The sequence below is a fragment of the Mesoplodon mirus genome, assembly GCF_964341445.2.
Source record: "Mesoplodon mirus genome assembly, chromosome: 5".
In the NCBI taxonomy this organism is placed as follows: Eukaryota; Metazoa; Chordata; class Mammalia; order Artiodactyla; family Ziphiidae; genus Mesoplodon; species Mesoplodon mirus.
Genome location: NC_138980.1, coordinates 180707482 through 180731732, shown reverse-complemented (window position 1 = coordinate 180731732; position 24251 = coordinate 180707482). Strand labels below are relative to the sequence as shown.

Genomic DNA, 24251 nt, shown 5'->3' with positions numbered 1-24251 from the left:
ATTAAAACCTAATTAGAAGGTGACTGCACACATTGTCATGCAAGCAAATTCAAGTGAAGTTAAAGAACCCAGAGGTGGACTTCCCTGGTGGCACAGTAGTTAAGAATCCACCTGCCAATGCAGGGGACACGGGTTCGAGCCCTGGTTCAGGAGCATCCCACATGCTGTGGAGCAGCTAAGCCCATGCACCACAACTACTGAAGCCCACATGCCTAGAGCCCGTGCTCCACAACAAGAGAAGCCACCGCAATGAGAATCCTGTGCACCGCAACAAAGAGTAGCCCCCACTCACCGCAACTAGAGAAAGCTGTCACGCAGCAACGAAGACCCAATGCAGCCATAAATAAATAAATAAATAAGTGATGTGTGATCACTACATGCTTATTAAAAAAAAAAAAAAAAAAAAGAACCCAGAGGTGGAGTTCCGCTGACCTTCAGAAAAGACCCGTGGATGGGATGGCGATAGGATTAGAATACTTTGATATTTACACTAAAACATTTTGTGTGATTTATTGAAAGCACTTAGGATGATTAAAAGACATATCATTTAAGCAGGCAATTAAAAATGCAAGGGACTGCTTATGTACTTCTTAGAAGCATTGCTTATGCCCACACATTTGAAAGAAAGTTGTCCATGCCCAACACCTGGGAGATTACTTTGTGCTTACAAGGTATCATAAATGAGAAAAGTGCCCAGAATAGCTGACATCTTGGCTTTGTATTCCCCCTGCAGCAGCCAAAGGAGCTATAAACCTTGTTTTATTTGCAGAGATTATCTCTAACTGAAGCTGGGGGAGTTTTGACTATTCCCTTTGCAGGTCATCATTAGGTAATAAAATAAAGAGTGATGGATTGCAGAATAATAAGCCAAAAGAGAAGCTAGGATATTTTATAGCACTAGTCTATGTCTAGATGAAATGTACAAGTATGTGTAGAAGACTTTGGAGAATAAACAGTAAATGTTTAAATATGTAAGGACTGTGCTGTGTAAGCACGGCATATGTGGAAACAGAAGTTGTTATATGTTTCTTAAGAAGGTCAGTAATATAAGCTGGCCTTTTCTTAACCATTTAGTACCATTATTCTGAATTTCTAATATTGACTTGACACATACCATAGTTATGTTTACTACTTCAATACATTTTTGTATTTAATATCAATCATAATTTCCTACCTCTGCCTCCAATAATCCAACATGCTGTCCACTGGGGAGCAGTTTATGGGCTATGCATTCTAATAAAATTGAGCTTATTAATCCCCAACACTTTCAAATGTCCTGTTATTAACCCTCTGAAAAGATATAGCAATATGTGTGTCATCCTCTACTGGAGGATTAAGAGACACTTTATTTATGAGAATTTTAGAGGAATGACTTATGCCCACATATTTGAAAGGGAGCCACATCTAAAGTCTCAAAATGACTACAACCCCAAGCTGTGGTTGGTGCAGAGGCTTTATGGGACAACAGTTTTCTTTGGAAACAATGAAAATACTCTCTACATTGATTTAAAACTTTAAAAACTTAAAGCAAAACAAAACCCCAGCTTCACTTCAGGCTTGCATTACACGTGTGCACCAGCAGGGGGAGAATGGGTAAACCCAGCTTTTAGCCTCACCAGAAAGGCTGAGTGCCCCGTGAGCCCTGTGCCTCTATATGTATGAAGGAACACACGTGTTTGAAATGATTTGGCCACTTCTGTCTTAAAATGTGAAGTACACTAGGAAGAATAATTTGACAGTTTGACAGATTGCAATTTTTTTTTTAATTTGGTATTTTATTTTATTTTTATTTATTTATTTTTGCCTGTGTTGGGTCTTTGTTGTTGTGCATGGGCTTTCTCTAGTTGCAGCGAGGGGGGCTACTCTTTGTTGTGGTGCACGGGCTTCTCACTGCGGTGGCTTCTCTTGTTGCAGAGCATGGGCTCTAGGTGTGCAGGCTCCAGTAGTTGCGACTCACGGGCTCTAGAGCGCAGGCTCAGTAGTTGTGGCGTGTGGGCTTAGTTGCTCTGAGGCATCTGGTATCTTCCCGGACCAGGGCTCGAACCCATGTCCCCTGCATTGGCAGGCGGATTCTTAACCACTGCGCCACCAGGGAAGTCCCACAGATTGCAATTTAAATGTAAAAATCTCTTAAAATCCCATCATTTAAAATTCAACTGTTGAGTGGCAGTCTTCAGCAATGTAGATCCTAGTATGTTACCTATATTCATATCCAGCTATGAAGTCCAAGCACATTAATTACATTTTGACATTGTATCATGTTCCCCTGTATAGTTTGCAAATTAATGCTCTCATTTGGCAATTATTCACGGTTCAGATTTCTCCTTTATCTCGTACACTCTTTGTTTGATCTTGGTTTCAAAGTCAGCCCCAACCAACTTCTCCCTTCTCTGGTTTCAAGCCCTTTCATCTATGCTTTGTCAAAGGTGTGACTGCTGTCAGGCTCTGTCAGGGCATGGAGTGGCCATGACACAGCTGTTGTAGAAATGATGCACATGTGGGTAAAGTTGTAGGATCCCTAAGCATAATAGGTAATGTATTTTTATATTTGCCAAATATAGAGACAGATGTATCAGAAAACTCTGGTCACTATTGCCATCATGTTTAGTTGGATGTTGGTTGGAGAATTCCTTTCACGATGAGCTAACTTTCCAAATTCCTGTGGTGTTTTAATTATCTTCCATTCGCATGTTCTTTCTACTACTTTTTTTTTCATGTTAATAATATCACATTCCACATTTCCAGCTCTTGCCCAGACGGGCAGCCCCTGGTAATATTGATACTTTTTCTATCATAGGAAAAGCAGACACATTGTTAGGCTTTGACGTGCTTCGATTTGGTGGTTCTTTGGAAATGGTGGTTCCACGCTTCCCTATAAACAGACAAATGGGGGTTGGGGGACTGTGATGCTTTCATGGAAATGCTGTTTAACTCACTTTCTTCCTGTTTAACCTACCAAATGCTTTTCTCCAACTCCTAAACCAGAGCTTTGGAGAAAAAAATCTGAACATAATTCAATGTACCTAGGTACCAGTGTGTCACCATTTTGAAAAGGCCTGCTTGCAACCTATGTTCCGTGTTTGTTGTTATGGAACAAACATATGGTGAATTCTGCTTTTTTACCATAGGAACATGTACATTAAAGTACGTATCGATGATGCAATTTAAATAGTTTCAAATAAAACATGAAAATGCACCTTTATAAATAGGGAGGGATATTGATATTGAAGTGAGCATTTACTGTATACCAGGGCAGGCATTTCTGCACTCAGATTCATTGATGCATTACTTTTGCATTTCATTATATTAACAATATAAGAAGAATCTTTATTTCCATTGTAAATAAGAGAAATCTCAGGATCAGGAAAATTTTGTAGCCTGCCCAAAGCTGCCATCCTACAAGGGAAAGAGCCCAGATTCCAAGCCATGTCCATTGGAACTGAGAATAAATGGTGAGCTTCTCCACTAGCAGCACCCTTGTCTCCTCCAAGGACATTCTTCCTCTGTCTTCTTAGAGTCTAATTGACTGTTTTGGCAGCACGGGAAGAACTTAGATATACAAAACCTGTGCCTTTAATCACTTTGATGCCTGCATGGGGGACAGCTGTATGATTATGCACAACCTCGCTCAGATGGCATGATTCCTCCAGAGAACTTTGGGGGGCTTCTGTGTCCTTTATGGCTCTAGTGGTTACCAGCTCACATGATTATAAGATTTAGTGATGAAAGACCATAAAGACAGACAGACAGACAGAGAACATATATTTATAGCATTTTTTAATCAAGGAAGACTAATCAAGGAAGACTACAGAGATTTCAAGTCATAAATAGTGGCCGGTCCCTGTAATTCAGCCTAATTCACAAATATTGGGCTCTGTGCCTTTCTTAAGGACATGACAGTAGTGTTTCTAACAGCATTATTTCTTTCAGTGTGGTTGAGCTAAAAATGCATGTAGAGAATTGGCAAAAGGGCAGCCTGAGGGTGCACTGTGATCATAGCCATAACAGGCTGATTGAGAGAAATGAATGTCTCACCTGGAAATAACTGAGAGAACTGGTCCCGGGCATTCTCTTTTTTAACTTCTTGTGTGAAGAAAAAGAAATACATAACTTGTCAGGAATCATCCTTGTCAATGAAATACATACATACATACTCATATATACTGATTTCAAAAAACTGTTCTTCCAGAAACTTTTTAACCTTCTGGATTATATTTTTTGGTGGATTGGGGGGTAATCTGAGCATGAATAACTTCACAGGTCCAAGAATTGCCCTATAGATACCAAGTCTATGATTTGACCAGAGTCATGGAGTTCTTGTGTATTGATCATCTTCTGTGTTTCATGCTCTTCCCTATATTTCCATCATAATATTTAATCATAATATTTCTGCAATATCTTACACTTCTGCAGAGCTTGACATGTGGATTTTGAGGGCTCCCTTGGGGATCACACCCAAGGGTTTCAGTGTGCTGAGCTGTAGAAGAGCTGGTTACTTGGGACCAGGCCTCAGTCTTCAGTAGTCATTGTTTTATGTGCATGACTTATGTGAAAATGCCAGAAGTCAACAAGTCAGCAGATTCCATGGAGTCACTGGCTGATACATCCTTTAAGGCAGTTGGATGTTCCCCACCCTCCATTATCTATTTGACAAACTCTTTAAGGATACACCCATTCTAACAAAAAATGTACAAAGAACAGATACACACTACTATATATAAAATAGATAACCAACAAGGACCTACTATATAGCACAGGGAACTCTACTCAACACTCTGTAATGACCTACATGGGAAAAGAATCTGAAAAATGGGCTTCCCTGATGGGGCAGTGGTTGAGAGTCCACCTGCCAATGCAGAGGACATAGTTTCGGTCCCTGGTTTGGGAGGATCCCACATGCTGCGGAGCAACTAAGCCCGTGCACCACAACTACTGAGCCTGTGTTTTAGAGCCTGCGAGCCACAACTACTGAAGTCAGCGAGCCACAGCTGCTGAGGCCCATGTGCCCATGCTCCGTGGCGGGAGAGACCATCACACTGAGAAGCCCGTGCGCAGCAACAAAGACCCAATGCAGCCAGAGATAAATAAATAAATTTATTTACTTAAAAAAAAAAAGAATTTGAAAAAGAGTGGATATATGTATATGTATAACTGATTCACTTTGTTGTACACCTGAAACTAACACAACATTGTAAATTAACTATACTCCAATAAAAACTAAATATAAAAACACCAGTTTTTTTTTTAATAAACAAGACTAAATTATGATGTATAGACATGCACAGTTGAATATTCAAAGTACAAGAAATTTTAAAAACTAGTTGCTGTAAACATAGTAATAGTGGTTACTTCTATGGGGTCACTGGGGGTTCCGATTGAAACTGGGCACACAGGGACTTGTGAGATGTATGGAAAATTTCTATTTCTTTGCCTGAGTGATTGTTGATTTACCTTATAACTCATTATAAATGTATAATTTGTGTGGGTTTTCTTTTCTATATTTGTGTATTATTTTACAATAAAATTAAAAATATCAAAAAAATTAATAAGAAGTGTACAAAAAACTCCCAGATAGGTGAAAGTCCAGCTGAGCCATGATACCCCTCTGCTGGATTCTTACAGAAGGGACTCTGGAAGGATTTGAATCACAGTCAACAAATATTTATTGAACACAAACAATTATGAGAGAGATAATGTAGGTGAACCTCATCTATTTGGGGGGCTCTTTGGAGGCTGAGAGAATTGAAATGGTACGTCGTGGAGGAGGCTAAATCATCAGTAATGTCCAGTTAATGCAGAACAGTGTATTTGTATGATCTAGAATAGCTGTCTCCCACTCTTAGGACCACAGGCTTAGTCTGTGTTGCTGGGCTGCTTTCATGGCCATAGGAAAGGAGGATGGAACTGATTCCAAGCTAATTTGGACTTGCTTTCTCTGAGCCATCATGGGAATTGAATCCTTTTCTCACTGGTTGGCAAAGGTAACCTGCCATATGGTGGTTTAGAGAAACCAGCTGTGAATCACAGGAAGGAATCAACCTTGGCCTGGTTTCTTTTCCTTATTTGTTGTTGTTTGTCTTGTTTTTTTTTTTTTTTTTTTTTGTCCCTCTGGAAGTGATGGATCTGCCCGTTTTCTGTAGTGAGCTGTCTCCTTGAGAGGATGCTATTTGGAAGACCCCTAGATTTGTGTGGACTAATTTTGCCATAGTGTTTTCAATGCTCTATTTCTATAAAAAAAAAAAAAAGAAAAGAAAAGAAAAGAAAAAAGAGGTGGTATTTGCCTAATATGTGCTTGATAACAGCTTATTAAGAAGGCATTCTATTTTGTTTTTACAAATCATGGTGCTATTATTATTTATTTCCAATCTACTCTTTAATGTAGGAATATGTAGCACATATTTGTTCGATTCTATTATTCTTATGTGACCACTTAAAGTTTCTATTAGTATTTAAAATTCAAAATAGTGAAACAGAGTACAAACCACAAGGTGTAACATATTAGTTTGGTTAAGAGCAAATTCTATTTCATAGATGAAATGTTTTTACTAAATTTGAATACTTTAAAATTGAAATATTTCAAGTTTTAATGACTGTTTTAAAACTAAAGAAGAAATCAAGAAAAAATTTTTAAAAAGACATTCTAAAATAGACCATTTTGAATATGCTTTGCCACATTATAATGATCATGCAATTTGAGCTAACAGTCTGGAAACAGGATTAGTCGTAACTTCTATAACCCCCTCAGGATTCTGACATGTGTATGAGAGTATATGCAGTCATATATATAACTAAGGCTGAAATCTGTGAATGGTAAAATTTGGTATCCATAGGGACAGATGTTTAAAGGAACTGCCTGGAAGGTTGCATGTGTAACAGAAGTTGTGTCAAATACACAATGTTGGTACAAATGACCATTCCCCAGACCCCATGTTACAAAAGCCACTATGAGGCCATATTGATACTGGTGTCGGATGTCCACTTGCTTGAAAACAAGGAAACTTAGTTATAACAAACCTCACCCAAAGTTGAATTGTGTCTTAGCAAGCCATTCAATAAACGGTAGACATCTGACAAAACTGTGTAACCCCACAGGGATCTTGCTTGTCCTGCTCCCTGAGTGCAGGGCTGGAAAGGGAAAGATGCCACGTGAGCCCGGGGCCTTGGAGACACAGATGCTGGGTGTGTCTCCGTGTCAGGTCTGTGAATCGTATTAAACATGCACATTGTCACAACCCCACCCAGACCTGCTGACTGAGCACTTCAGGATGGGGGAGAAGAGCATGGCTTTTGATGGACAGAAAGTTTTGAGAGTCACGGCTGGACATGCAGACTCCATAAGCGATACCCTCAACCTACCAGTCCCTCCTCAGGGAAAGCCCATGAAGTTCCTATCGTGTATCTGCAGCAGGGAACCTGCAGATGAAAAGCTCGTGCCTCTCCCTGTGCTTTGCCTGGTCCAGGGACCATGGGGAGGAGACAGGTGAAGAACTGAATTCGCATGCTCATCATCTTTAGCAACAGCATTAGTGAAAGTGGTTAAATGAAACGGGACAGATGCTTTGCATTCAGTTTTGCAATGTCCCACATGGATCTCTGGGAAAGCAGCTCCAGCCCATGCTGTGCTCCTGGCCCCTGAGCTACCTGCAGTCTCTCATCTTCATTGCCTGCCTCTGTGTTCTCTTATGAGGAATCTGACCCCTTAGAGGGCCCTGGAGTCCGGGCTATGCTTGTTCTTAAGATGGTTGTTGCCAAGGGCACGTTTCTGAATGACTTCACCTCACTGTGCCCCCAGGAAGCCCCAAGGTGTGGAGGGAATGGCCAGCTGGGAGCCCAGCAGTCCTGGCTGCCACCCTTGTTCAGGTCCCACTCCTGGAGCCTCAGGTTTGTTTAATTTTCTAAATACTTTACTGATGTATAATTCACATAAGAAAACCTCACTGCTTCAAGTGAACAATTCAGTGATATTTTAGTTAACGTACGGCGCTGTGCAACAACCTCCATGATTCAGTTTTAGACCATTCCCATCACCCCAGAGAGAACGCTTGTGCCCAGTAGTCACTCCCTGTTCCCACCCCAGCCCGGCAACGACTGCTCTGCTTCCTGCCTCTGTAGCTTGGCCTTCTCTGGACATTTCAGAGAAATGGACTCATACGAAATGATATGGCTTCCTTCACTCCACATACTGTTTTTGGATCCATCCATGTTTATCCATACTGCATCCCTTTTAACTGCACAATGGCATTCCATTGTAAGGATGTATCACATTTTGTTTATCCATTCACTCACTGATGGACATTTGGTTTATGAGGGCCTCAGTTTCTTTATCTACAGAAATGTAGCTGCTGGTCCCTACCTTGCAATTCTGTTCTGAGGATTATTTGTAATCAGTTGGTATCCAGTCCCTGGGACAGAGACAGGGGCATGATAGGCAATCAGTAAATGAATGCCATCAATATTAATATGATTAACAGAAAAAGGATGTCACAGTCCTAGAACCCGGAGCTTAAAGGACATTGTTGTGAGAGACTAGATATCAACACCAAAACCAGGGAGGAAGAGAACTATCCCCAGTGGCACAATTAAATAGCAAAACAGCTGATTCATGAGCTAAGTGTCAACTCGATGAGCTCGTAACAGAATTCACCTACAGCCAGCGGCTTGCTGACGCCGGGGGGACAGGTGCCTGGATCACCCACTGGGATGGACTGAGTGTGTGTGGAAAAACTTGGATGACTTCAGGAATGGCTAGTAGATGCAAATGACAACACCCCGGGGACCCGTGGCCTCTGATGAGAAATATGTGTGGCAACCACGTCTCGCGACGCTGGTCGACTTCTCTGCCCTGACCACGCAGCAATGGCTGTCCAGCTCTGCTGTGACCATCCCGAGCTGCCGTTGGCCTTTTGGTCTTGATTTCCCAACCTGCACAAAGTCCTGCACACACTTTACTTCCTCTCTCTGCAGCTTTCCTTGTGCGGCCACCAATCTCCAAAATATCTACTGGGATCTTGATTGACATCATTAAAATATCTTCTTTTTTTTTGCCACCTTTGAAGTGTATATATTTAATCTGCACCAGGTGACCTGGGAAACAGTGGTAGATCTTTCCTCTATTTACAAAGATAGGAGCTAAGTCTCAGGACCCATGCGCACACACGCTCACACACACGCACTCACCTTCTGAAGAGAGGCAAAGTCAGGCCTTGAATCAGAGCTTTGGCCTCAGGAGCCACACTGGCCATTGCATCACTGCAGCGTGTGTCACAAGGCTGGGTTTAACACCTGCTCTGCCCTTAAGAGCAACACAATGGCAAGCAAGTCCCCACACCTCACCCTGTCACTCCAAATGGAAAGGTAAAGGAGGAGCCAGGCCAGTGGAGGGCTGCGGGAGGTGTGCACAGGAAGCAGGACTAGTGGGCTCCAAGAGAGACAAAAGGGAGCCTGGGTGTTCCCGAGGCTGCGAGGTAACTGGTGCAGCAGAGGCGTCCTGAGCCCCCTGGGGGGCGGCAGGAGCACAGCCCAGAAGGAAATTGATGCAGGTCAGAGGGTAAGGCTCCAGGAATTGTGTTCTCAAATCAAGAGATGCAATCGCAGGGTTGTAAGTAGTTAGTGATCCGATTTATGTTTCTTTTTTCCTCCAAAAAAGTACAGAAAATATTAGAAGGAGGGCAAGAGTGGAAGCGACAGATAGTAAGCATAGCCTGGGGGAGAAGGTGGAGGTGAGATGCAAGGATGAGCCCAGAAGCTTCACGTGTCCCCTCTACCAGATGGGCTGGAAGAGATTTCCCAGAGCCTTTGCCCAATTTGAGCAAGGCCCTGCTGAATTAGTATTAATATTATTAGTTGGTGAATCTATCACAAGCGGATATTTTGCAGAGAATGTGAGCTGATGCCGTGTAGGGCCACAGGGCCACTGCCGTGGCTCTTCCCTCTGCCTAGTCCACAGCCTCCCCTCTGGAATCCGCACAACCACGTTCTCACCCAATTAGGGCTTTACTGAAATGCCGCCTTCTCAATGAGGCCTAACTGGTTACCCTATCTAAAATTGAAACCCCCTTTCCTGCACTCCCGGCGTTCTTCATTCTGAGTTTTTTAATATACTTTATTTTTAGGGCATTTTTAGCAAAACACAGCAGAACTGGGTGCAAAATTTCCCATCTAGCCACTGCCCCCCCCACACGCACAGCCGTCCGCCACCAGACGGCACATATGTTACGACTGATGGACCTACACTGATACATCATAATCACCCAAAGCCCGTAGTTAGGGTTCACTCTTGGTGTTGTACACTCTATGGTTTTGAACAAATGTATAATGGCATGTATTCCTCATTATAATACCATATAAAATAGCTTCACCCCCTTAAAAATCCTCTGTGCCCTGCCTATTCACACCTTCTGCTCCCCTGACCCCCGGTAACCACTGTTTTGTTTTGTGTTTTCTTTTCCTTTTCTCCATAGTTTTGCCTTTTCCAGAATGTCATATCGTTTGCATCGTACAGTATGTAGCCTTTTCAGATTGACATCTTTTACTTATTAATATGCATTTAAGCTTCCCCCCTGTCTTTCCATGACTTGGTAGCTCATTTAGTGCTGAGTAATGTTCCATTGCCCGGATGCACCACAGTATTTATCCATTTACCTTCTGAAGGACATCATCGCTGCGTCCAAGTTTTAGCAACAATGAAGCTGTTATAAACATCCTTGTGCAGGTTTTGATGTGGATATAAAGCTTTCAACTCTTTTGGATAAATACCAAAGAGTACAATTGCTGGATCTTATAGTGAAAGTTTGTTTAGTTTTATAATAAACCTCCAAAATGTTTTCCGAAGTGGCTGCACCGTTCTGGATTCCCACCAGCAATGAGTGAAAATTCCTGTTGCTCCACATCCTCACCAGTATTTCATATTGTTGGTTTGGTAATTCTACTAGGTTTATAGTGGTATCTCATTGTTTTAACATATGATGACATATGATGTGGAACATCTTTTCATATGCTTATTTACCATCAGTATATCTTCTTTGGTGAGAGACTGTTAATGCCTTTGGCTTATTTTTTAACTGAGTTGTTTTCTTATTGCTGAGTTTTAAGAGTTCTTTGTGTATTTTGGATAACTGTTCTTTATCAAGTATGTCTTTTGCAATTTTTTTTTCCCAGTCTGTGGCTTGTCTTCTCATGCTCTTGACGCTGTCTTTCACAGATCAGAAATTTTAAGTTTCAGTGAAGTCCAGCTTATCAATTTCATCTTTCATGGATCCTTCTGGTATTGTATCCAAAAAGTCATTGCCAAACACAAGGTCATCTAGAGTTTCTCCTGTGTTATCTTCTAGGAGTTTACAGTTTGGCATTTTACATTTAGTTCTGTGATCCATTTTGAGTTAAATTTATGTGAAGGGTGTGATGTCTGTGTCTAGATTTCATTTTTTTCACATGTGGACGTCCAGTTGTTCCAGCACCATTTGTTGGAAAGACTATCTTTGCTCCATTGTCTTGTCTTTGCTCCTTTGCCAAAGATCAGTTGACTGTATTTGTCTCTGTATCTATTTCTGGACTGTCTATTCTCTTTGTCTGTTTGTTCCCCAGAACCACACTGTCTTGGTTACTTCAGATTTCTAGCGAGTCAGGAAGTTTGGTAGTGTCAGTCCTAAGACTGTTCTCTCTCAATATCAAGTTGGCTATTCTGGGGCATTTGCCTCTCCCTATAAACTTTATAACCAGTTTTTTGATATTCACAAAATAATGTGCTAGAATTTTGATTGGGATTGCATTGAATCTATAGATCGAGTTGGGAAGAACTGACACATTGAATTTTAACTTTTTATGATTTACATTTTATTAAATCAATTGTTTACTACCTGTCCCCCACCCCCCAACTCCACGATGGAATTTAAGCTTCACAAGGGATGCTGTGTTGTCTATTTGTCCATTGTTGTATCTGGATTGACAAGAAGAGCACCAGCTCATAATAGGCAATTAAAGAGTATTCACTGAATACATGAATGAATGAACGAACATGCTACACATTCCCTGGATGAGAGGAACTGTGAATTTCCTCCACTATGGGATCAAATTCATGTCTAAATGTTACACAACTCTGTAAATGAATCTATTGAATATTAGAGTGTTTAATCCATGGTGTTCTGATTATATTAGGTAGCAACAATATATTAAATGACTTGACTAGATGACTGTTTGCTTAAACATTTCTCTTTGTGTCTTGGGAATGTGCAGAGAGATATAGGATCTGAGAATTTAAGTTCGAGCCATTCCTAGTTCAGATATTTTTGTGTCAACCAAAAGCAATCTTACTAAGCAATCAGTCTAGGAAGACATGTTCTGATTATTTAGCTGGCGCAGTTTTATCAACACGCTAGTGGATGTGATTTATAAGAATGTTCCTATGTGATATATACTATTTATTATGGACAGATACCACAGCCATGTATTTAGCAAACTAGTCTTAAGAGGTTAGCTCCCAAAGATTTGTTAATTACCAGTTGTTCTAGAGCACTGTTCTTCCATAAAACTTTGTGCCATAATAGAAATATCTGTGCTATCCAGTACGGGAGCAACTAGTCATGTGTGGCTATTGAGCAATGTCAAGACTAAATTTTTAACTTTATTTGATACTAATTTAAACTTGAATCCCTGTGTGTGACTACTGAGCAGTTGGAGGACTGAATTTTTAATTTTCTTCAGTGTTAATTAAAATTAGTGGCCACCATGTTGAACAGCACACATCTAGAAGTTTTCTTCTAACAGATATTTAAATCCTTGTCATAGATTGACCTGAAAGATGTCATAACATTGAAAAGTTCAAAAAAAATTTACTAATGAAAAATAAGAATACACACTGCAATGATATTTAAACTCCAAGAGAAATATGATCTCCCTTTATAAATAACTGCCATGTCCCATTAGGTTATCTATGTTCTTGACTTTTTGCACATTCATTGTTTTTTCATGAGGTATTCCCATTTCAATCCAAAAACCAGATCTTGGTTTTATTAGACTTTTTCAGCTTAATAAGCACATTATTTTACTATTTACTGATTCATTTATTCTGAATTTATTTTTTTAATAAGTCCTTCTTGGTTTCTAGGTGGTCATTCATTGCATTTTAAAAAACCTTTTGGGTTAATACTTGGTTGGTTTGTTTTCTTTATTTTTTTAAAATTTCTGTAAGTGAAGCATGAGTACCTCTCACCATTTTTAAAGAACCAGCTTTTGGTTTCTTTGTTTTTCCTCTATCGATTTCCTGTTTTCTATTTTATTGATTTATGCTCTAATTCTTATTATTTCTTTTCTTCTGCTTACATTACACCTAATTCCACCTTCTTTTTCTAGTTTCCTATGTTGGAAACTTAAATTATTGATTTTAGATCTTTCTTCTTTTCTAATATCTGCATTCAATATTATAAATTAACCTCTTAGCATTTCATTACATCCTACAAATTTTGATGAGTTGTGTTTTCATTTTAATTTAGACCAAAATATCTTAAAATTTCTCTTGAATTTCTTTTTGACCCATGTGTTATTCAGAAGTGTGTGGTCTAATCTCTACTTATTTGGGAATTTTCCAGTTATCTTGTTTGTTATTATTTCTAATGTAACTCTGTTGTAGTCTGAGAGCAGACATTGTATAATTTCTATTCTTTTAAACTTGTTAAAGTGTGTTTTATGGCCCAGAATGTGGTCTGTCTGGATGAATGCCCTAAGCAAGCTTGAGAAAAAAGTGTATTCTGCTACTGTTGGATGAAGTAATCTACAGATGTCAATTATATCCAGTTGACTGACAACATTGTTGAGGTCAACTATGTCCTTAATGATTTTCTGCCTACTGAATCTGTCCATTTCTGAGAGAGGAGTGATGAAGTCTCCAACTATGATAATGGATTCATCTATTTCTCTTTTCAGTTCTATCAAACTTCACTTCATGTAGTTTGGCACCCTGTGGTTAGGTGCATACATGTTAAGAATTGTTGTGTCTTCTTAGAGTGACGACTCCTTTTATCATTATTTAATGCCCCTCAGTCCCTGATAACTTTCCTTACTTTGATGTCTGCTCTATCTGAAATTAATATAGCTACTTTTGCTTTCTTTTCATTAGTGTTTTCATGGTATGGTTTTGCACCCATTTACTTTTAATTTATCTGTGTCTTTATATTTAAAGGGGGTTTCTTGTAGACAGTGTATAGTTGGGTCATGTTTTCTGATCTATGACAATCTCTTTTAATTGGACCACTGACATTCAAAGTCGATGTAATTGAATTAACATCTACTATATGTGTTACTGTTTTTTATTTGTTGCCCTTGTTTGTTATTCCTGTTTTTGCCTTCTACTCTTTTTCTGTCTTTTGTTGTTTGAATTTAACATTTTATATTGTTGTATTTTCTTCCTTCTTTAGAATATCAGTTCTACTTCTTCTTTTCTTTTTTTCACTTTTTTAGCCCAAGAGTTTGCAATATACATTTACAACTAGTTCAAGTTCACTCTTAGCCCCCACCAGTATTGCAGTTATTCTCTAGGTGTACATGGTGGTAGAGAAACAACATGGTGTGCTGACAACAGTGTGTAAATCTGAGTAATTCTGAATTTTAATCTTAGCTACCCCACTTCCTAGCTCTACAATGTTGGGCAAATGTATACATTTAATGTCCCATTCTTTAAATGGCAATATTAATTCTCCCTTCATATGTTTGTTATTACAATAAGAATAATAAATAGAGCAAAACACCTAGCATATTACCTGCCACATAGATGGTGCCCAAGACAAAGTAACTATAAAAGTTGCATCTGTCTTGTGTTTTAGAAACATCACTAAGGAGACTAGAATGAGTAGAATATTCCCAATACAAATCACACTTCTGGAGAAATGACAAAGAAGTACAGTAAAAATGAAATGAATTAAGAATTGAAATGCCTATTTCTTCTAATGAGCTGGATCACTTTTTCACAGTGTTGATTGACACTTGTGGTGTCACCTGAGACAAGCTTGCAACCAATTCAGTGAGGAATCCTTTACGCAGCAGGAAGGAATCTGATACACTGCCCAACCAGACTCATCTCTTCCTAATTTACACTTTATTTTTTGATTCATGCAACTTTTATAGACAGCCTTTCTAAATAGATATACATTAATAAAGATCTATCATCATTTAAGTGTGAATAGCAACAAATATAATACAGTAAACATCCTACCTTCAAGCTTCAACACTTTCTTACATTGCTCAGAACCAGCATTTTTTTATTTTTGTTTTCTTTTATTTTTTATTGAAGTATAATTGCCATCCAATATTATATGTTACAAGTGTACGGTATAGTGATTCACAATTTTTTAAAGTTATACTTCATTTACAGTTATAGAATATTGGATTATTCCCCATGTTGTACAATATATCCTTGTAGCTTATTTTATACCTAACATCATAGTTTGTACCTCTTAATCCCCTACCCCTTGATTGTTCCTCCCCCCTTTCCTCTCCCCACTGGTAAATACTACTTTGTTCTCTGTATCTGTGAGTCTGAGAAACAGCACTTTCTCATCACTAACAGGGCACCCACTCTTTCTCTCTTTATAAATGCAGTACAAGTGTTGAGTTTCCCAATGTCAAATGATTTACAGAACTGGCGGCGAGAGATGCAGGTGTCTGGAGAGCTCCCCTGCAATGCCTGGGAGACGGTGGCTTTTTCTGAAGCCGGTTAATAATCCACCCAGCTTACCTCCCAGTGGTTACTGTGGGCAGGTGCACACCAGACATTTTATGAGCTGCTAAGTAAATATTCTCGATTCATTAAAGAAAATCATTGATAAGAAGAAAACATTAATCTTCCACAATTTACCTAATCATTTAAATAAGCTTGCAAACTAATAATGTCACAAGATTTATTGCAAGATTAATGCAGCAAGAAAAAAGGAGTAACTTTTTTCTTGTATTTTTCAGTATGTATTGATTATAGAGGAATATCAAAATATCAGTCTTATCAGTTATTTCGTTCTATGTAGTTAATGAAATAGGGGATTATTTAAATACAGAATACTGTAGCTCAGACTAAATTATAAATTAAACAAGCATAAACACTTGACTACTGTGTTAGTGAAAATTCAGAAGTCCTCCAGAGGCAGTTCTCTCTTGCCTGAAGATCTGGTCCTCTGGGCCACCCAGGATGTAGCCTTAAACCCAGGGGAAAGCAGGAGGTCATTTTGAATCTGGAACAGCTGTCATAGAACACAAGTGTTTTAGGGGAGGAAGCCAGAAAGCCTGAGGCAGCAGCCAGAAGCAAAGATGTGTTTGGGGAGATGGTGTTGGGATACACCCACACACTGGCTTCTGAGGGATCTCGTACTGTAGAGTGAAAAATCCCCCAGAAACACCGTGCATCACAGAAGGAAATCAGAGATCATCAGGGTGAAGTATGATATTTTACACTCTTTGTTTCATTAAGGCATCAAATATTTTTGCTTAGGCCATGTATTTCGGAGGCCATGTATTTTAAATATATATTATTGTTAAATCTTACAATCTCGTGGCAAGTAGCTGCCTTTGTATCCACTCCCTAGAGGACAAAACAGCACAGAGGGGATGTGTAAATCATCCGAAGTCACAAAGGTCATGTTAAAAAAGGATAATAAATGCACCCACAGGAGCTTATCATCTTTTTAGGGTGATTTGTAAAGCAAGGGATTGTTTGCATGTCAGAAAAGATTTTTTTTTAAGCAAAAAATTACTTTTTTTTTTCCAGTTTAACATTTCAACTAGTTACCTTAAATAGTGTGCAAAACCTCTCTGGGGAGTGTTACCACACAAGGTTGAACATATTCATGATTGCTCATGTGACTCCTGAGTTACTTTAATTGCCAAAAGGATGAAACCCAACTGGCTGTAGCTATTATTTAATTCCATACTAGGCTCTTCCTTGATAGAACTGAAGACTTTAAAATATTGTCTATCCTAGTTTAGTTGGTAGAGTTCTAGGGAAAAAGATTCCCAGGGCATCCACAGAGCTCACCAATGAGAGGCCCCCACCTCCTCCACCTCAATCCAGAGCATAAATTCCAAGCATTTCTCCTTTCCACTGCTAGCTGGCATTTGGGCCCTGGGAGGTCTGCACCCCATGGGGCTGATGGTTTCATTGATAGTTTACCAAGTTTATCTTCTCTTACCTCTTTCCCACCAGCAGGAACAGCATGGCCAATGCTTAATCTCTGAATGTACATAAGCCCGGTCGCCCCTCTCTTTTCTATCTCCACCCCCAACCCTCCTGTCCCTGAGAGGTGTATTTGGCCCTTTCCCAAGGTCTCAGAAGTGCTTCCCCATGTCTTTCATCCTACACTGTACAAATATTCAGACCCATGCAGGACAACTCAGTCCACCACAGAACTTTATTTGGTGTGCAGCGATGGGCACTAAGCCCTCCCCAGATGAGAATCAGACTCAGGCTCCTAAATCAGAGGCACTCTTAGAACAGACAACCAAGCATCAGTGTCTTTGAATACCCAATAAGGGTCTAATCAGTGTCCTAAATTATCAAAATAACTTGGAAGAAATCAGCACACATATAAATACTATATTGGAGAGTCCTAAATGATAGCTGGATAGTCCTGTAGGAGTAATTCTTTGTATTCTAAAATTATAAAGGTATTTTAAAACATTTAGAACGATTTTAAAAATTAATCTGTAAACCCATGATCCAGCAATGTCATTGACATTTTTTTTAAAGAAAGGTTGCATACAGAATTTAAAAACTTGAGTAGTGCCTAAGGATGTAAAAATGGAAGTGGAATCCCCCGCTTACATCCCTCTTCCTCGATTTTCTCTCCCTGAACATAATCAGCATCAACAATTTCTCATCAGTCCTTCTAGGAAAATTCTTTACGTGTAGATGCACACTTTTAAAAATGTACACATTTGGAATCCCACTATATACTTTATTATACACTTCTTAAAAAATAACAACTTCTGGGACCCCTACAGTACAAGCCTTAAACTTACAGGTTTTTAATTTATTCTGATTTTGTTCCAATCCTTATACTTTTTTCCCAGGTGACCTTGAAAATGTTGTTTTATTAGCCTGATTCTCTATTTCCTCATCCATAAAAGGAGGAGTATAATGAGACCTACCTCACAGAATTTCTGTGAGTGCTAAATAAGGTGTAATATAGAAAATGTTGGCCATAGTCTTAGGGCTCACACACACACACAAAAATGTTTAGTTAAGATTATTATCAGGACATAATTAGCTGGCCTTTTTAAATCATTATGTTCTTGCCAAATATATAAATGTACTTTTAAAGATTACCTTGGGGCCTCCCTGGTGGCGCAGTGGTTGAGAGTCCGCCTGCCGATGCAGGGGATACGGGTTCGTGCCCCGGTCTGGGAGGATCCCATATGCCGCGGAGCGGCTGGGCCCGTGAGCCATGGCCGCTGGGCCTGCGCATCCGGAGCCTGTGCTCCGCAACGGGAGAGGCCACAACAGTGAGAGGCCCGCATACCGCAAAAAAAAAAAAAAAAAAAAAAAAGATTACCTTGAATTAGTTGGTAAACATTTAAATTATTTCTTGTTTTAATTATTTTTTTATTTTGTTTGTATTTTGTATGCTATTACAAACAATGATACAATTATACATTCACAAATACTTATCAATATTGAGGAAGTGCCTACAAGAAGTATTTGGCAAGAATTCCAAAAGGTTAAAGCAGAAACTAACACACCACTATAAAGAAATTATATTCCAATAAAGATGTAAAAAAAAAAAAAGAATTCCAAAAGGGTAAAATCCTAGAATTGAATTATACATTTTCAATGTTGATAAATGTGGCAGGTCTGGCCCCAGTCTACCCTTCCCCAGTGTCATTGCCTGTTTGTTCCCATTTCTCCTAACAATTAACAAGTTTGAAAAATACTTGTCACTCTAAAAGGCAAGTCTCTCAATTTTCTCTCCTTTAAGAGAGAAAATTGTTTCTGCTTTCATTGTCTGTTATGCTGTACAGACATTTTTTGTGTTTTTATAATCAGTTCTTTCCTATTTCCCAAATACTTTGCTTAGAAAGACCTCCCTGATTCCCTAAGAAATTCCTTGTGCTTTCTTCTGGATTAATTCTGTCAAGTTACACTTTTATAGAAAGTGTCACATTTTACTGAAGTCTGAATAGAATGTTGCTCCTTACTATATAAGGATTATAATTTTATGTCTTTATTTGGGAACTCCCCTCACCACCTCCACCCATATTAATATCTAGGGTTGTGTACTTTCTCCTCCATTTTTTGCTTTAAAGGACCTGACCTTAGTATATTGTGCACTCTCTTTGCTCCTGGAGTCGAGTCAGGACGCCTCCACACCAGGGTCTCTGCAAGGGTACGGGTGGGGAAAGGGCTCAAGAGTGGGGCTGTCCCATCCCTAATTCTCAGCCCCCTGTGCGACCCCTTTCAACGTGTGCTCTCAGTGGCGGGAACAGCACGTTTGTGAGCAGATAACAAAACAGTGATGCGCATTTCTTTCTCCCTCTCTATTTTGCAGTCAGGCATGATAAGAACCCAGGAAGCGGACTACTTCTTGAAGCCCCTCGCTTCACACCTGGCAGGGGGCCCCAAGGACTCTTCGGGGGATGGGCCTCCCTCCCACATCCTGTACAAAAGGTCCACCGAGCCTCGGGATCCGGGGTCCCACCAGGTCGCGATGATGGAGAGAAATTGGCGGCTGGAAAACCGCCACCTCTTCCACCACCAAGATCAACCCCCGCGCGGCGGCTTCAGCCTCAGGCACCCACAGAAGCTGCATTTCTGCGGAAGACGCAAGAAATGTATGTAAGGGCGATTCTTTTTAGTATTTAAAGATTTGGACATTTCTGTAAGCCGACGGAGTATTTTTAATTTTCTTCAAAGTAGTCTGCCCTAGAGGTGAAATTTGTTGACTACCTTTGCTAAACTTAAGTGATGATTCCAAAGCAAACCCATCAACCGTATGTTCATTTTAAAACATCTCTCCCTGGTAGATGGATAGATAATGGTAGATGTTTTTCTTTGTTTGTTTGTTTGGGGTTTTTTTGTTTGTTTGTTTTTAAAGAGCTGTTCCCTGGGCAGATTAAATGACAAGGTGCTCAGAAATGCAGACTCCACCAGATGTCTTCAAAAGAACCCTGGCATGCCTGCCCCGTAATTCTGTACTTTTGAGGTCTAGATTTATTAAAGCTCACATGCTTTTCCTGCTGAGGTGATTTGTCCCTATGCAGGTTTATATACTTCACTCACCACATCAGAAGACAGAGTGCATGACAAAATTTATCTGCAATTTATCACCAAGGCTTTATCAAAGTTCTTTTTTTTTGTGTCATGAACATTTAAGAATAGATGTGATATTTACACTTTATGTAGGAACGTCTCACAAACTCAGGAACAGGAGTTCAGTGTTTTCTGGACTTTTCCTCACTTCCTTCGGCTTTCCCCTCAAGCACTGCTTTATTTAGCAAACCTTCCCCAAGGAGCCTCTGGAAAGCCCATCCTTCTCTGCGGCTTGGTTTCGTTGGCTGCTAGACCCAGCACCCTCAAATAGAGGTGGGCATGTACAGGGTCTCCGTAAATGCTGTGGAGAAGAGAGGATGACCCAGAATCACTTGGCATCTTCGATAAAAGAACAAGTACCGTTGACCTGTCAGCACCTGTGCGTCATCTGAACTCATATCGTCCTGTAACTAAGTCTCAGGCTACATTCAAATGGACTTGAAAAACTCAAGCCAAATTATTAAGAGTGAGCTCGGTCTTAGGGGAGGCAGCGGGAAGAACATGTTGAGCACAAGTAGAGGGAACGGGAGGTTGCAGAGGTCAGGGAAGACAGGCTGAGCGGACATCGGAACAGGGCACACTGACCAGCAACAGCTTCCTGAGTCTGCGCAGACAGGGAGAAGCTGGTGGAGACGGCTGGGGGCGGGGCCAGGCGGAGGCGGGGCGGAGCAGAGCGGGACCGAGGGGAGGGACTCAGGCACAGATAAGGTCAGAGCCAGGATGGTGCTCACAGGGCTCCTGGTGAGGGTGGAGTCAGAGTAGGACAGATTCCGTGTGTTGGGGACAGAAAGATGACCAAGCACCTGGATCCAGCCAGGAAAGATGGGCAGGGCTGTCTTCACCTCTTTGACAGGCCACACCAGGGCCTGAAACACACGTTGCAGTGTCTCTGATCAATCCAGCAGTGCTGACCATTCTGGAATGAATATGACCCTTTCATTCTTAACTGGAGGTGATAAGAGTCATTCAGGCCAGTAGCCCTAAGGCACAGTTGTGCATACAGGGCAGTACGATGATTCTGTTTGGTGGGGCTGTGTGTGCACATGTGTGTGTGCATGTGTGCACATTTGTGGGTGTATTTGCTTCCACAGACGTTTCAGAATCTCAGTAGATGGGGTTGGGTCGTGAGAGGCAGCTATTTGAAAAAGATACTAAACTGTACAATAAGGTTTGTGTTTGGAAAATGGAAAGAAGTAGCCACTGTTTTCATAATAAAACTAGAAAACAAGTGCCACAAAACACCACTTGCTGGTGGGCGACATCAGTGGTCGATCTGGTGCTGTTTGACTTGCCACAGTTTCTGTCCCCTCCTGCTGGGCACATGGCAGTTCCTGAGTGACTGGGGGCCCTATCTAGCAGAATTGACACACAGCACCTCCAGGATAAGCATTTAATTCTCAGGACTCAGTTACTTGTGCAGGACAGTTTCATGTTGTCCATGAGGCTTGGGGCTTCCCTGGAGGAATCCTGTCTTCTATCTCAGTGGGGTTCACACTACAAAGATTCTTCCTTAGAGTTCAGAGAATGAGAGATTTTTCTGTGTGTTTAGGCATCTCTCTGTGGAAACGGGCAGACAAAAGCAGATTGATTTGCTTAAAATCAATAGTGATTCTGAACCTCAGACTCATGAGTTAGCTTGCTACTTCTAGCTGCAGGCTTCACGGGTGGGTTTTGAGCTGGGACTCACGTGTTTAGGAAAATGCTGCAGGACCATATTGAGGGGGGAGTGACTTGTTTTGAGGGACTTGTCAGAGTCCTGGCTAGTAAGATCACCCCCCACCCCCAGTGCTTCTGCCTCTGTTCCAATACTGGGGGCCTGGGAGGCTGCTGTGCTCCTATACTGTGTCCATTTGCACCCTGTACCTATGGGAATTAAGACTAAGGGCCCTGGGACCACACTGCCAGATCTGAAATCCATTTCCAACACTCTCTAGAGAGGGATTGTGAGAAAGTTACATTCATTCCCCATGCCTTGGTGGCCTCACTCCTACCCATGGCTGGGGTAGAGAATGAATGAGTTATACATAGACATCTCTTAGGGTGGGGATCACATCTGTGTAAATTGCATCAATGTAAATGGCGCATGATGACTGCTTATTAACCTTTAGCCAGTGAAACAGTAATCCTCTGAAAGGTTCATTTAGGTTTGGAAATATTTTAGCAGAGAGAGATAAAATGCAACGGACATGGGAATCAGTCAAACAAAATAGCATTTTCTAGCAGCGTGTTCCATGAATAGAGTTAGCATAGCTTTTGAATTAGTGCCACCTAAATATGTGGATATTTTGAAGCCTACTTTCACCTGAAACCATTCTAACCACATTCTCTGAGGCATCCACTAAACCTAGTGATTTTTAACATAATGTTAATGTACTGATTATTAATGCCAAAACTATTTTTAAATGGCTTACTCTAAGAGGACTGAGTATATTTTGTCTTTCCATTAAATTAGATAAATATTTGCAATACTTTCTAGGAAATTCAGCTCTGCAGTGAAGTGGATCTGTCTTGAGCAGGTTATAACCCATTGGAAATACTACAGACAAACCAGTTGTGTGTCTAGACATGGGAATCAACTTTAAAAACTATTAGGTCATTAAAAGTCTTCAAATAAGAACACAGTATAAGACAGCACTCCTTTTTGTAATTATTAGTTTCATTGTTTTGTCAATAACTCCTTTGCAGAGCCCTGTTGAACAGATCTTTATGTTCATAGTCTTTGAACACCATGCTTTCAGATGCTGAGAGTTCAGAGCCAAAGTGATCTTCTTTTTGCTTTAAATCAAGACAAATTTATACAAAAGTCAATATAACAATGAATTCCATCACATGTAGACTATGCACACTTTACTTAAATGTAGTGTTCCACCTTAACACGTGTTTTGCATCACAGTTTTAAGGGTTTTATGATTCGTTTTATGAACATTCATTTTTAAAATCCATTTTCTTTAGCACGAGTTCCACCACTGGTTTTGTGTGACAATTTTACATTCATTTCCTCTCTGAACACCCCCCTGTAGACATGCCCAAGCCCCCCAAGGAAGACCTTTTCATCTTGCCTGATGAGTATAAGTCATGCAAAAGGCACAAGCGGTCCCTTCTGAAGTCCCATAGGAATGAAGAACTGAACGTGGAGACATTGGTGGTGGTTGACAAAAAGATGATGCAAAACCACGGCCATGAAAACATCACCACCTATGTACTGACAATACTCAATATGGTAGGAACGCCCTTCTTATTTAAGTCATGTGTGTAATTCCACCTAATGGTGTGTGTGTGTGTGTGTATGTTTTGCATCCTACTTTTATTTGTGGATTTATGTCTTGTACACAAGAAATATTTTACCTGTGATAACTCCTTCACTTTTACTATGCGCCAATCAGAAGATCCTTTTTCAATCCTTCAGAGAATAAAATTCAGAGGATGAATAATTTGACTTTCTCTGTAAGCCAGTAACATATTTCAAGTTTACTGATGTCTTCATTTATCAGAAATCTGTAAGAGGATGCGGAGACATCTGAGTGCAGTCAATCTGCCCATCAGCATTATATGTGAGATTTTAGATGGCTGTATAGAAATTCCCATATTTTTAGGGATAGGAGTGTTCAAATATTGAATACGCATTTTTCTATCAACAAGAACAAGGAACAGTACTCCCTTCAGAAGGTTGCTGCAGAGAAGATGCGATTGTGGCAGCTTTAGTCATTAATGAAGAGTGGAGCAAGGTGTCTAAGCCCCATTCCACCCAAGTGAGACCTGCATAACAGAAGACAAAGTATGGGGCCATCAAAGTGTATTTTAACATAGTTGTGATGACAATGTTTGAAAATGTTTTATGTCCTACCTCTATAAACAGAGTGTCCCTAAATGTATTTCAACTTCCCATGAAGTTGTGTGGTTGCTATTACTGTCCTCATTTTTGGTGGCCAGACCCTCGTGGTTTATGATCTCCCAGGTAACTGAGGGAGGA

The 24251-nt window shown here is 40.3% G+C and overlaps 2 protein-coding genes across 3 annotated transcripts in view; both read left to right on the top strand.

The window, feature by feature from the left end:
- Positions 1-24251, top strand: part of ICE1 (interactor of little elongation complex ELL subunit 1) — a 534975-nt gene that overhangs the window by 243072 nt on the left and 267652 nt on the right. The window lies entirely within an intron of this gene.
- ADAMTS16 (ADAM metallopeptidase with thrombospondin type 1 motif 16) overlaps positions 1-24251 on the top strand; it is a gene marked incomplete at both ends in the record, with an annotated part of 156484 nt that overhangs the window by 19875 nt on the left and 112358 nt on the right. For both annotated transcript variants that reach the window (XM_082624066.1, XM_082624067.1), the window contains 2 exons: positions 19521-19803; positions 23302-23501. In XM_082624066.1, the coding sequence (XP_082480192.1) occupies positions 19521-19803; positions 23302-23501 (483 nt within the window). The remainder of the gene's footprint in view (positions 1-19520; positions 19804-23301; positions 23502-24251) is intronic.